This window comes from Oncorhynchus nerka, linkage group LG4, assembly GCF_034236695.1.
Source record: "Oncorhynchus nerka isolate Pitt River linkage group LG4, Oner_Uvic_2.0, whole genome shotgun sequence".
Taxonomy (NCBI): Eukaryota; Metazoa; Chordata; class Actinopteri; order Salmoniformes; family Salmonidae; genus Oncorhynchus; species Oncorhynchus nerka.
The window spans coordinates 57,915,628-57,929,729 of NC_088399.1; the positions used below are offsets into that span (position 1 = coordinate 57,915,628).

A 14,102-nucleotide genomic window follows, 5' to 3' on the forward strand; every position below is an offset into this window, starting at 1 on the left:
CAATTCGTTTTGGGAAAGTTTGTCATTTTGCAACCCTACTTACTGTATAAGGCCTTATGTATATGTAATGGTTTTATTATAGTGATAATATTCGACTAGGAACTCACTTGGTGAAGGACACTTGACTGAAAATTAATGAATTCATCAACCATGTCTCTGTCACTAACAAATACGGTCATGGGTGGTAACTCTACAATTCAATTGAAGAGCCAAGGCACACGGGAAATGATTAGAGGCGCTGGCTTAGTGGGGGTTGTTAAATTTAAGTATACCTTACTTTAAAAAACTGCATTTGTATTACTAATATGAAGGTAGTACTGCTTATTTCAGCTATTTAAGTTTATTGACTTCTTGAGGTGATCGGTTTCCTCAGAAATGTTTGAGCAGCCAGGTCTTATCCGGTTTTACAGTGTATAAGCACATTCTATCAGAATCAGTGGAAATATAGTGTTTATTCAAAACATACACTGAGTGTACAAAACATTGTTCTTTCCATGATACAGACTGACCAGGTGACAGGTGAAAGCTGTGATCCCTTATTGATGTCACTTGTTAAATGCACTTCAATCAGTGTAGATGAAGGGGAGGAGACAGGTAAAAAACAATATTTGTAAGCCTTGAGACAATTGAAACATGTATTGTGTATGTGTGCCATTCAGAGGGTGAATGAGCAAGATAAGAATATTTAAGTGCCTTTGAACTGGGTATGGTAGTAGGTGCCAGGTGCACCGGTTCGTGTCAAGAACTGCAATGCTGTTGTGTTTTTCATGCTCAACAGTTTTCTGTGTGTATCAAGAATGGTCCACCACCCAAAGGACATCCAGCCAACTTGACACAACTGCTGGAAGCATTTTAGTCAACATGGAATCCTTTCGACACCTTGTAGAGTCCATACCCCGACGAATTGAAGCTGTTCTGAGGGCAGAAGGTTGTTCCTAATGTTTTGTACACTCAGCGTAGACACTTAGAAGTAGAAAAGCAGTAGTATATGTTTTAGTTTTTTCTCTCTATTTATCTTATTAGTCATGCTTGAAGGCTTGTCATTAGAACTGGTCAGATACAGTACAATGTGGGCATCCATTTTGTACCTATTTCCAGCTCACAGTTCACAGAGGGGAGGAGTGTGTACTGCTGGACAACTCTCAGCCGTACAAGTGGAAGGTGCAGAACCCCAAAGGCAGCAAGGCCACCGTGCCCTCCATCTGTTTCCTGGTTCCTCCCACCAATAATGACGCAGTGAGCGGCGTCTCAGGGTGAGGCAACCAATCATCTCCTTGCAATAAAACACCATGGCAAAAGCCTTTGATTCAGCCTTACCATGAAACAAAATGGACAAAACTTTTGATTTAGCCTTACCATTAACAACATTAGCCTGGTCCCAAGTCTTTTTGTGCTCTTGCGTTTGACCCCAGCACCTGTATGGTTCACTAACCTCCTCCCACAGTCTGGACACTAGTCACCAGAACCTGCTGGTCCTGTGGCAGATGCTGTACGTGGACATGAAGAGCCTCATGTCCTGGCAGTACCTGACGAGAGACATCCACCTCATCAGCTCATGGAACATCACCGCGGTGAGCTCAGTTTCACACAGTGTCTCAAAACGGAACCCTATTCCATATGTAGTGCAGCCTGGTCAAAGGTAGCGCACTACACAGGAAATAGGATGCCATTTGGGATATGCACACATACTTTTTGGAGACAACAATTCTTTGTTGTAGAATTGAATTAGGCCCACAAAATGATTTATTCTTACCTATACAATTCCAAAGGTCCTGGAATGGGGGGTCAGATGGAATTTAGCCAAGAGAATTTAACACTCTTCCTAACCACACTCACCTTTCCTATCTTTCTTCCCCATCACTACAGTTTAAGACCCTGAGGGTGGAGGAGTACAGGCTAGCTTTGAGGAACCTGGAACTCCACTACCAAGAGTTCCTAAGAGACAGCCAGGACTCCCAGCTGTTTGGTGCAGACGACCGCATGCAGGTGGAGAGTAGCTACAACAAGGCTAGCCAGCACTACGAAGGACTGCTACACTCTCTGGAGAAAGGTGAGTGTTGGACATCTGGGCAGGTAGAGGGTCAATATAGTACACGAAGTAGCATCAAACCATGTTTTTTTTTAATGACATCAGTGTTGCACATTTTATTTCACACTTTGTTGCACTGCACACCTTATGAGTTGCCATTGCATTTTCCGTTCATGAACATCATGATTTCAATATTCGTTGTTGAAATTCATCACAGGCCCATTTGTCTAGAAATAGTGGTTAACTGTTAAATTCACATTACAGGCTATGTGTCACCCTCTGGAGGTAAGGTGTCCCAGTTGCAGTGTCAGATTGAGCACATTTCTTGACTGGCTTAGCTTTTTCTCTGATAGTTCTGATTCGTTTCACTCCATTAACTTCACTCAACCTATCCATCATTCAAGATTTTCTCTAACTTCTCTGTTCATTGCATTAGCCACCTTGTCCAATCGCATGAGTTTGCATGGGTTGTATAATCATGTTGTTTAATCATTTCTCCTGCATGAAGCTGGCAGTGGATTGAGTTTGATTTTGAAACTATTTGTTGATGAGCAAAAGCTTGAGTGATTATATGGATTTCATGAGACATATAGTTCCAGAAAATGACAATAATTATGTGAGCATAAATAATGAATTCATGATCGAAATGACCAAGAACAAAAATCAGACTGTTAAATAGCCACAACTAGCCGGCTACCACCCATTACCCTGCCCTGAACTTACTCACTGGCACTAGCCGGCTTCCACCCATTACCCTGCCCCGAACTTACTCACTGGCACTATCCAGCTACCACCCATTACCCTGCCCTGAACTTACTCCCTGGCACTAGACGGCTACCATCCATTACCCTGCCCTGAACTTACTCACTGGCACTATCCAGCTACCACCCATTACCCTGCCCTGAACTTACTCCCTGGCACTAGACGGCTACCATCCATTACCCTGCCCTGAACTTACACACTTACTCACTGGCACTAGCCGGCTACCATCCATTACCCTGCCCTGAACTTACACACTTACTCGCTGGCACTAGCCAGCTACCATCCATTACCCTGCCCTGAACTTACACACTTACTCACTGGCACTAGCCGGCTTCCACCCATTACCCTGCCCTGAACTTACTCACTGGCACTAGCCGGCTACCACCCATTACCCTGCCCTGAACTGACACACTTACACACTGGCACTACCCGGCTTCCACCCATTACCCTGCCCTGAACTTACTCACTTGCACTAGCCGGCTTCCACCCATTACCCTGCCCTGAACTTACTCACTGGCACTAGCCTGCTACCACCCATTACCCTGCCCTGAACTTACTCACTGGCACTAGCCTGCTACCACCCATTACCCTGCCCTGCCCTGAACTTACTCACTGGCACTAGCCGGCTTCCACCCATTACCCTGCCCCGAACTTACTCACTGGCACTAGCCTGCTACCACCCATTACCCTATCCTGAACTTACTCACTGGCACTAGCCTGCTACCACCCATTACCCTGCCCTGCCCTGAACTTACTCACTGGCACTAGCCGACTTCCACCCATTACCCTGCCCTGAACTTACTCACTGGCACTAGCCGGCTTCCACCCATTACCCTGCCCTGAACTTACTCACTGGCACTAGCCGGCTTCCACCCATTACCCTGCCCTGAACTTACTCACTGGCACTAGCCTGCTACCACCCATTACCCTGCCCTGAACTTACTCACTGGCACTAGCCGGCTACCACCCATTACCCTGCCCTGCCCTGAACTTACTCACTGGCACTAGCCGGCTACCACCCATTACCCTGCCCTGAACTGACACACTTACACACTGGCACTACCCGGCTTCCACCCATTACCCTGCCCTGAACTTACTCACTTGCACTAGCCGGCTTCCACCCATTACCCTGCCCTGAACTTACTCACTGGCACTAGCCTGCTACCACCCATTACCCTGCCCTGAACTTACTCACTGGCACTAGCCTGCTACCACCCATTACCCTGCCCTGCCCTGAACTTACTCACTGGCACTAGCCGGCTTCCACCCATTACCCTGCCCCGAACTTACTCACTGGCACTAGCCTGCTACCACCCATTACCCTATCCTGAACTTACTCACTGGCACTAGCCTGCTACCACCCATTACCCTGCCCTGCCCTGAACTTACTCACTGGCACTAGCCGACTTCCACCCATTACCCTGCCCTGAACTTACTCACTGGCACTAGCCGGCTTCCACCCATTACCCTGCCCTGAACTTACTCACTGGCACTAGCCGGCTTCCACCCATTACCCTGCCCTGAACTTACTCACTGGCACTAGCCTGCTACCACCCATTACCCTGCCCTGAACTTACTCACTGGCACTAGCCGGCTACCACCCATTACCCTGCCCTGCCCTGAACTTACTCACTGGCACTAGCCGGCTTCCACCCATTACCCTGCCCTGAACTTACTCCCTGGCACTAGACGGCTACCATCCATTACCCTGCCCATAGAAACATGGAACACTGGTCACTTTAATGATTACATGCTGTTTTACACATTTCATATGTACAGTGCATTCCGAAAGTATTCAGACCCCTTGACTTTTTTCACATTATGTTATGTTACAGCCTTATTCTAAAATTGATTAAATAATTTCCCCCCGTCAATCTACACACAATACACCATAATGACAAAACAAAACAGGTTTTAAAAGATGTAAATAAATCAAAAACTTCAATATTACTTTTACATAAGTATTCAGACTTTTTTGAAGCACCTTTGGCAGCGATTACAGCCTTGAGTCTTCTTGGGAATGACACTACAAGCTTGGCACAGATCCTCTCAAGCTCTGTCAGGTTGGATGGGGAGTGTCGCTGCAAAGCTATTTTCAGGTCTCTCCAGAAATGTTCTATCGGGTTCAAGTCCGGGCTCTGACTGGGCCATTCACGGACATTGAGACATGTCCAAAAGCCACTCCTGTGTTGTCTTGGCTGTGTGCTTAGGGTCATTGTCTTGTTTGAAGGTGAACCGAGCTCTCTGGAGCAGGTTTTCATCAAGGATCTCTGTAAATTGCTCCGTTGATCCTGACTAGTCTCCCAGTCCCTGCCGGTGAAAAATATCCTCACAGCAGCCTGATGCTGCCACCACCATGCTTCACCGTAGGGATGGTGCCAGGTTTCCTCCAGACGTGACATTTGACATTCAGGCCAAAGAGTTCAATCTTGGTTTCATCAGACCAGAGAATCTTGTTTCTCATAGTCTGTGAGTCTTTAGGTGTCTTTTGGCAAACTCCAAGCGGGCTCTCATGTGCCTTTTACTGAGGAATGGCTTCCGTCTGGCCACTCTACCATAAAGGCCTGATTGGTAGAGTGCTGCAGAGATGATTGTCCTTCTGGAAGGTTCTCCCATCTCCACAGAGGAACTCTGGGGCTCTGTCAGAGTGACCATCGGGTTCTTGGTCACCTCCCTGACCAAGGCCCTTCTCCCCCGATTGCTCAGTTTGGCCGGGCGGCTAGCTCTAGGAATTATCTTGGTGGTTCCAAACTTCTTCCATTTAAGAATGATGGAGGCCACTGTGTTCTTGGGGACCTTCAATGCTGCAGACGTTTTTTGGAACCATTACCCAGATCAGTTCCTTGACGCAATCCTGTCTCAGAGCTCTACAGACAATTCCTTTGACCTCATGGCTTGGTTTTTGCTCTGACATGCACTGTCAACTGTGGGACCTTATATAGACAGGTGTGTGCCTTTCCAAATCATGTCCAATCAATTGAATTTACCACAGGCGGACTCCCAAGTTGTAGAAAAATCTCAAGGATGATCAATGGAAACAGGATGTAGCTGAACTCAATGTTGAGTCTCATAGTAAAGGGTCTGAATACTTATCTAAATAAGGTCTTTCTGTGTGTTGTTTTTCATAAATTTGCAACAATTTAAAAAAAAAAAAACTGTTTTTGCTTTGTATAACAATCGTCACAAAATGTGGAAAAAGTCAAGGGGTCTGAATACTTTCCGAAGGCACTGTATACTGTATTCTAGTCAAGTCCATTCTATTCAACTATTGCTGTAGATATACTATCCACATATTCTTCAGCTATATATATTGTTGGAGCTAGGAACACAAGCATTTCACTACACCAGCAATAACATCTGCTAAAAATGTGTATGCGACCAATAAAATGTGATTTTATTATATTTTCTATTTTATTATATTTTATTTTGACTGTACTATTGTACCATAACCGTGGATGCATCCCAAATGGCACCCTGTTTCCTACATAGTGCGTTACGTTTGACCACATCCCTATGAGCCCTGGTCAAAAGTAATGCACTGTATAGGGAATAGGATACCATTTGGGATGCAGCCCATGTAGCCAAATAATTTTAAGCAAATACATAGCTATATGCTCTTTTTATCATTCAATATTAATCAGGGAACAGAGCACTATTTTCTGATCCAGAATTCTAGTCCTATTGATCTGTAAATTCAACTTCTTCTGTTCTGTTCAGGTGAGCAAGATGAATCTGAGTGCCGAAGCTACCTGACCAAGATCAAGGACCTGTGTCTGAAGCTGGAGGGCTGTGAGACTCGCACCGTCGCACATCTGCGACAGCCCGTGGACAAGGAACCGCTCAAGGCTTGCGCCCAGAGGACCGCTGAGCAGAAGGTACTGCAGTGACGTCACCCCTCAGTGACATTTTTTTGTTTAGTTTATAAGGATCCCCATTAGCTGTTGCACATCCTGCAGCTAGTCTTCCTGGGGTCCACACAAAATAGATGACACAGTGCATAACAGTTACAGACAAGAACAACACAAAGACAATACAACAATACATTATAGGGGCACCTTGGGAGTTTTCGGGCACTTCACTATGGGTCTAACGGCAATGGAGGAAGATACATTTGCTGTTGTAGCTGTTTCTCGACCAAGACAGAAAAAAATCAGTATCTATGTAATTTAGACTCAGGGGTAGCCAGGCCACTGGTAAATGGTTGCTATAAATCACACATCCAATCCCAAAGCAAACAGAGTTAATGGTAGATCTGTAATGAAGTTTGAGCCCAAATTAGATAACATGCCTATTTGAAACAGACCCAGGCCAAATTCAACATGGGGTTATTGTTTAGGAAGCTATTTAAACAGAGCCAGGTCGCATTTAACATGGGGTTACTGTTTAGGAAGCTATTTAAAGTTTGTGTGTGTCAAGTAAATGAAGTTAGACAGTAGAAGAGACAAACTAACATTTTTAGATCAGTCATGCTGTTTAGTATGTTCCATCTGCTCGTTTCTGATCGTAAGAAGTTTCAGAATAGCTTTGTGTCCCTATTTCACTTTACAGTACATTGCTGGTTAGCTTGTTAACAACTCCATGACTGCTTGGATGCCCAGGTGGAATAGCCAGTTATGGTCCATTATTCCCTTTTCTGCTCATAGAAAGTCCAGTCAGAGTTGGAGGGCTTGAAGAAAGACCTGACCAATGTGGCTGAGAAGACAGAGGAGGTGCTGGCATCTCCTCAGCAGTCCGGCTCCACCCCAGTACTGCGCTCTGAGCTGGATATTACGCTGAAGAAGATGGAGCACGTCTACAGCCTGTCGTCCGTGTACCTGGACAAGTGAGTTCCTCCCGACTCTGATTGTTACGACATGCGTATCAAAACCATAGGACCAATAAGTGACATCTTCAATCTAAATAGTAGATCTGAGTCATGTTACATATACAGCTAACACTATACACCATTCCTTGTTCAGACTGAAGACCATCGACATAGTGATCCGCAGCACAAAGGGAGCAGAGGACACCCTCAAAAAGTATGAAGCCCGTTTACGAGACGTAAACAAGATGCCAACAGATGAAAAAGAGGTGGAGAACTACCACACCCAGCTAAAGGTACAGTGTCTCTGTTAGAATGAACTGTATTCTATCCGTTGGTGAATAGACAATGCTTTTACATGGACTGGTTATCCGACAGTAACTTAATGATTTCTATGCATTTGTAGTGATGTTCCTCTCTCTCCCACTCTTTCTTTCTCTATCTCTCTCTCCTTCTCTCTTTCTCTCTCTCTCTCTCTTTCACTCTGGTAGACAATGCGTGGCGAGGCAGAGGATGACCAGAAGACGTTCGACAATCTCCAGGTGGAACTGAAAAAGGCGGGGGCCGTGAATGAGCGGATTAAGGTGGTCCACAGCGAGCACAACACCGAGCTGGAACACTACCGCCAACTAGTGGCCGGGCTAGAGGAGCGCTGGCAGGTCGTGTTTGCCCAGATAGACCTGCGCCAACAGGAACTGGACTTGCTGGGGAGGCAGATGTGCGCCTACCACGAGAGCTATGACTGGCTCATCAGATGGCTCGGTGATGCCAAGCAAAGGCAGGAGAAGATCCAGGCCATGCCCATCGGCGACAGCAAGGCCCTTATGCAACAGTTGGCACAGGAGAAGGTACTCTACGACTAATAATAATATTTGATTGGATTTATATAGTGCTTTTCAAACCTAGATGCTCAAAGTGATTTCCATAGTAAAGGGGAAACTCACCTCATCCACCACCAATGTGAGGCACCCAAGACAATGTAGCAGGAGGCTTCCATTACAAATAGTGGAGATGAATCTTCTTTGCTCGATGATGGAATATAATGTTACATTATCATGACAGTCAGTGTTCCAATCTTTTATCATTGTAGAAACTCCTAGAAGAGATCGAGAAGAACAAAGATAAGGTTGAGGAGTGTCAAAAACATGCAAGGGCATATATTGACGCGGTCAAGGTGCGTATGCAAATCCCTTAAAACAAGATCATGCATATGGAGATTTGTTGCATTAATAAAATGATTATATTATGTCCATGTGTTTTCCCCAGGACTATGAGCTTCAGGTGGTGACGTACAAAGCTCTGGTGGAGCCCCTGGCTTCGCCCCTTAGGAAAACCAAAATGGAGTGTGCATCTGACAATATCATCCAAGAGGTCGGTCATATAGACACAATGAGGAATTTATTTAATAGTCTTTTACAGCTACAGTAGCTTTAAAGTTGATAACAATTCAATGGGATTACTAAACATCTGAAATTGTCTTTCAGTATGTAACTCTGAGAACTCGCTACAGTGAGCTAATGACTCTGACCAGCCAGTACATCAAGTTTATCACGGAGACACAGCGCCGCCTTGAGGACGAGGAGGTAATTGAGGGACACATTGAAGGCAGGCAGCAGCTCCCTGCTCCCGACAACTTGAATTAAACCCACCAACCAAAATAACAATTGCCTGGTCCGAGATCTGTTTGTGCGCCCATGTCAACTATTTAGATGTTTGGCATGTCAAGGAGTGACATGATGGCACAAACAGACTTGAATACCCAGGCGATAACAACAATTACTATAAAACACTCTCTTTATGTATTAATGTATTAATTAAAGGGTTCAATATATTTTAGCTGATGTGGTCTATGAGGAAATGAATTAGTTTTAGTATAGCTCATCGCAGTATGGAAGGTGACTAATAAAAAAAGAGTCATTTCAAATTCTGGTGCTGCAGCACATCCCTAAGACGTCACTAACAGTATCTGTCTCTCATTCTCCCTATACTGTGGTTCATGGATGTGGAATAAGTCTTTAAATTACACTTGCAAATTAGTTTTCCTACAGTATCCAGTCAAATCTGAAGCAAACATCAGGCTCCCCATTCAACCCCAGCCTTTTTTTCTTCTGCAATTGAATTTGTTGTTTCACTCTTGAAACAAAATATTTCTGCACACTCCATTTTCTCTGATCTGGTGATTAGGACTCTGCAGTCTGACTAACTACCACCTCAGAATGATTATTTCAAGTAACCAGTTTTGTTAGCCCCTTTATTTTCCAACCTAACTCAAACCAAGCATATTCTCTATGGGTAATACACTCTTTGCAAATTATTATTTTTCAGCTTCTGTCCTTTCAAGTTTAGTTCCAATTTTAGTCCAAGGTAATGCAATCTTAGTCCAAGGTAAAGTTGAAGAGTAGTAGCTAGGTCAGTACATTGAAAAGTGTTATTTGATTGATTCGTATTTTATCTTAGTAATGAAAGATTAAATGGCTACTTCAAAAGACCCAAGGTAAAATACCTATTTGGCATGATATACCATTCAAGATCCCAAATAATGTTGTGAAAATGTCTCATTATATGTGCCATACATTAAGTAAATGTGACGAGATATGTGTGATTATTTCCCTAAAGCAAATAACAAACATTTCTCTCCCTAGATAACAAATGTTTTTTCATTTGAAGTAACGTTTTGTTCCACAATGGGATCCGAAATGATTGACACCCTTGATAAAGATGAGCAGAAATTACTGTATAAAATACATCATTCAAATACTGAGCTATATTGTATGTTCAAAAACATTGGAACTTTTTAAAGTCAGTTTTGCTCATCTTTATAATGAGTGTCAATCATTTCGGACCCCACTGTATGTGTACCTACATGTACTTAAACGTTTTACTTTTTTTGAGTAATTCAATCAACTCAAACATTTATATTCTAACACTGTAATACTTAACATTGTTTTTCCCTTTACTTTTTGCTTCCACTAATACAGAAAGCTACTGAAATACTAAAGAAGGAGGAGAGAAAAAAGCTGTCTGAGATGCAGGCTGAATTAGACAAACAAAGACAGTTAGCTGAGGCACACGCAAAAGCTATCGCTAAAGCGGAACAAGAAGCCCAGGAGCTCAAGTTGAAAATGAAAGAAGAGGTCAGCAGGAGGGAGGTTGTGAAAGTGGATTCTGAGAAACAGAAGCACAACATACAGCAGCAGCTGCACGAACTCAAGAACCTGTCAGAGCAAGAGATCCAATCCAAGAGCCAGCAGGTTGAGGAGGCACTGTACAGTCACACCAAGATAGAAGAGGAGATCCACATCATCAGAATCCAATTAGAGACCACCATAAAGCAGAAGGCCACTGCTGAGGCCCAAGTTCAGCAGCTCAGGGACATGGCTGTCGAGGCTGAGAGACTGAGAAAAGTTACTCAGGAGGAGGCAGAGAAGCTTCGCAAGCAGGTGAATGAAGAGACTCAGAAAAAGCGTAACGCGGAGGAGGAGCTGAAACACAAAGCGGAGGCAGAACAAGAGGCTGCCAAGCAAAAGCAGAAGGCCTTGGATGAGGTGCAGAAGTTCAAGATGCAAGCTGAAGAGGCAGAGAGGCGCATGAAACAGGCAGAGGAGGAGAAGCAGAGGCAGGTCATGGTTGCAGAGGAGGTGGCACAGAAGAGTGCCGCCACCGAGCTGCAAACCAAACGCATGTCCTTTAACGAGAAGGCAGTAAAGCTCGAGGCATCACTGAAACAAGAACAGGACACTGTTATTCAGTTGCAGGAACAAGCAGAGCGCCTCAAGAAGCAACAAGAGGAAGCCAACAAAGCCAGGGAGGAAGCAGAGAAGGAACTTGAGAAGTGGAGGCAGAAAGCCAACGAGGCACTCCGTTTGAGACTCCAGGCTGAGGAAGATGCCCATAAGAAGAGCCAGGCTCAGGAGGAAGCAGAGAAGCAGAAAGAGAACGCTCAGCGAGAGGCAAAGAAAAGGGCTAAGGCTGAAGAGGCTGCTCTTAAGCAAAAGGAAATGGCAGAGAAGGAGCTGGAGAAACAGAGGGAATTGGCAGAGGGAATGGCCCAGCAGAAACTCTCTGCAGAGCAAGAGCTAATTCGCCTAAGGGCTGACTTTGACCATGGTAAGCAACAGAGGTCTCTATTGGATGAAGAGCTCCAGCGCCTGAAAAATGAGGTGAATGCTGCTGTAAAACAAAGGAAAGAGCTAGAAGATGAACTGGCCAAAGTAAGACGTGAAATGGAAGTTCTTCTTCAGATGAAGTCCAAAGCTGAGAAGGAGACCATGTCTACAACAGAGAAAAGCAGAAATCTCCTTGAGTCTGAGGCATTGAAAATGAGGCAACTAGCTGAAGAGGCGACTAAGCTGAGATCAATTGCTGAAGACGCAAAGAAGCAGAGGCAGGTAGCAGAGGATGAGGCAGCTCGGCAAAGAGGAGAGGCTGAGAAGATACTCAAGGAAAAACTGGCAGCCATTAATGAAGCAACTTGTCTGAAAACTGAAGCTGAGATTGCCCTGAAGGATAAAGAGGCAGAAAATGAGCGACTTAGGAGAAAAGCCGAAGATGAGGCTTATCAGAGAAAGGTCCTGGAAGACCAAGCAAAACAGCACAAGCAAGACATTGATGAAAAGATCACCCAGCTTAAGAAAACTTCTGATTCTGAATTGGAGAGGCAGAAGAAGATTGTAGAGGAAACTCTTAAGCAGAGGAGGGTGGTCGAAGAGGAGATTCGCATACTAAAACTAAACTTTGAGGAGGCATCAACAGGCAAGTTGGATCTTGAGTTGGAGTTGAACAAGCTTAAAGGCATTGCAGATGAGACACATAAGAACAAAGTCAAGGCGGAGGAAGAATCAGAGAAACTCAGAAAGCATGCTTTAGAGGAGGAGAACAAAAGGAAGCAAGCTGAAGAGAAAGTAAAAAAGATCACTGCAGCAGAGGAAGAGGCAGCGCGTCAATGCCAGGCAGCTCAGAAAGAAGTGGAGCGCCTTAAAAAGATTGCTGCTGATGCTAACAAGCAAAAGGAGGATGCTGACAAAGAAACAGAGAAACAGATTAGTCTAGCCAAAGAGGCTGCACAGAAATGTAGTGCTGCAGAAAAGAGAGCACAGGCTGTTCTGGTCAAGCAGAAAGAGGACAATCTTTTCCAGGGCAAGCTCAAAGAGGAGTTTGACAAGGCTAAGAATCTTGTACAAGAAGCTGAGAAGGCGAAAGAGAAAGCTGAGAAAGAGGCTGCTTTACTCCGTCAAAAAGCAGAGGATGCTGAGAAGCAGAAGAAAGCAGCTGAAGCTGAGGCTGCCAAACAGGCCAAGGCTCAGGGGGATGCTGAGAGACTGAGGATGGAAGCAGAGCAGGAGGCTGCAAAGCAAGCAGAAGCTGAGGCTGCTGCTCTGAAACAGAAACAGCAGGCAGATGCAGAGATGGCCAAGCACAAAAAGCTAGCTGAACAAACAGTGAAGCAGAAGAAACAAGTTGAGCAGGAGCTGACAAAGGTGAAACAACGACTGGATGAGACTGATAAGCAGAAATCTGTTTTGGATGAAGAGCTTCAGCGCCAGAAGGATGAAGTTAGCAATGCTGTCAAGCAGAAAGCTCAAGTGGAGGATGAGCTATTCAAGATCAAGGTCCAGATGGAGGAGCTGGTCAAACTTAAGCTTAGAATTGAGAATGAAAACCAGCGTCTCATGAGTAAAGACAAAGATAATACTCAGAAATTCCTGGAAGAGGAAGCTGAGAACATGAAGAAGCTTGCGGAGGATGCTGCCAGGCTAAGCTTAGAAGCTCAGGAGGCAGCCCGAGAGAGACAGATTACAGAGTCCGAGCTTGAAGAACAGAGGGCAATTGCTGACAAAATGCTGAAGGAGAAAATGCAAGCTATCCAAGAAGCAGCTAAACTGAAAGCTGAGGCAGAGAATCTCCAGAAACAAAAGGACAAGGCTCAGAAGCAGGCCCAAAAACTGCTGGAGGACAAACAGCAGATGCAGCAACGTTTTGAGGAGGAGACAGAGGGCTTCCAAAAATCCCTAGAGGCTGAGCGCAAGAGGCAGCATGAAGCTACGGTGGAGGCAGAAAAACTGAAGCTTAGGGTGACACAGCTTAGTGATGCTCAGTCTAAAGCAGAAGAGGAGGCCAAGAAATTCAAGAAACAAGCAGATGAGATCAGGGTTCGTCTCCAAGAGAAAGAGCAACATGCTTCAGAAAAAGTAATTGTAGAGAAACTGGAGGTGCAGAGATTACAGAGCAGCAAAGAGTCTGATGACCTACGCAAAGCCATAGCTGACCTTCAGAAAGAAAATGAGAAATTACAAAAAGAGGCTGCAGATCTACAGAACAATTCTAAAGAGGTATTGCAGAATGTGAAATAATCCTGTGAAATAAAAAGTGCAAACCCCTTTGCAAATATCCATAACCTTCTCAAAAACACTAACACATAAAGGAGGTCCAAAGTATTCATGTGAATTGCAGAGACTGTCAACAATACTAAGTGTCCAGCAATTGCTCATGAATTACCAAATGTTGCTGCAT

At 44.7% G+C, this 14,102-nt stretch overlaps 1 protein-coding gene across 1 annotated transcript in view; it reads left to right on the plus strand.

Moving 5' to 3' along the window:
- LOC115128763 (plectin-like) overlaps positions 1–14,102 on the plus strand; it is a 74,298-nt gene that overhangs the window by 48,142 nt on the left and 12,054 nt on the right. The window contains exons 21-32 of the mRNA XM_065017673.1: positions 1,099–1,253; positions 1,445–1,571; positions 1,867–2,050; positions 2,294–2,314; positions 6,509–6,666; positions 7,435–7,613; positions 7,750–7,888; positions 8,084–8,440; positions 8,683–8,766; positions 8,859–8,963; positions 9,077–9,175; positions 10,571–13,921. Of these exons, the coding sequence (XP_064873745.1) occupies positions 1,099–1,253; positions 1,445–1,571; positions 1,867–2,050; positions 2,294–2,314; positions 6,509–6,666; positions 7,435–7,613; positions 7,750–7,888; positions 8,084–8,440; positions 8,683–8,766; positions 8,859–8,963; positions 9,077–9,175; positions 10,571–13,921 (4,959 nt within the window). The remainder of the gene's footprint in view (positions 1–1,098; positions 1,254–1,444; positions 1,572–1,866; positions 2,051–2,293; positions 2,315–6,508; positions 6,667–7,434; positions 7,614–7,749; positions 7,889–8,083; positions 8,441–8,682; positions 8,767–8,858; positions 8,964–9,076; positions 9,176–10,570; positions 13,922–14,102) is intronic.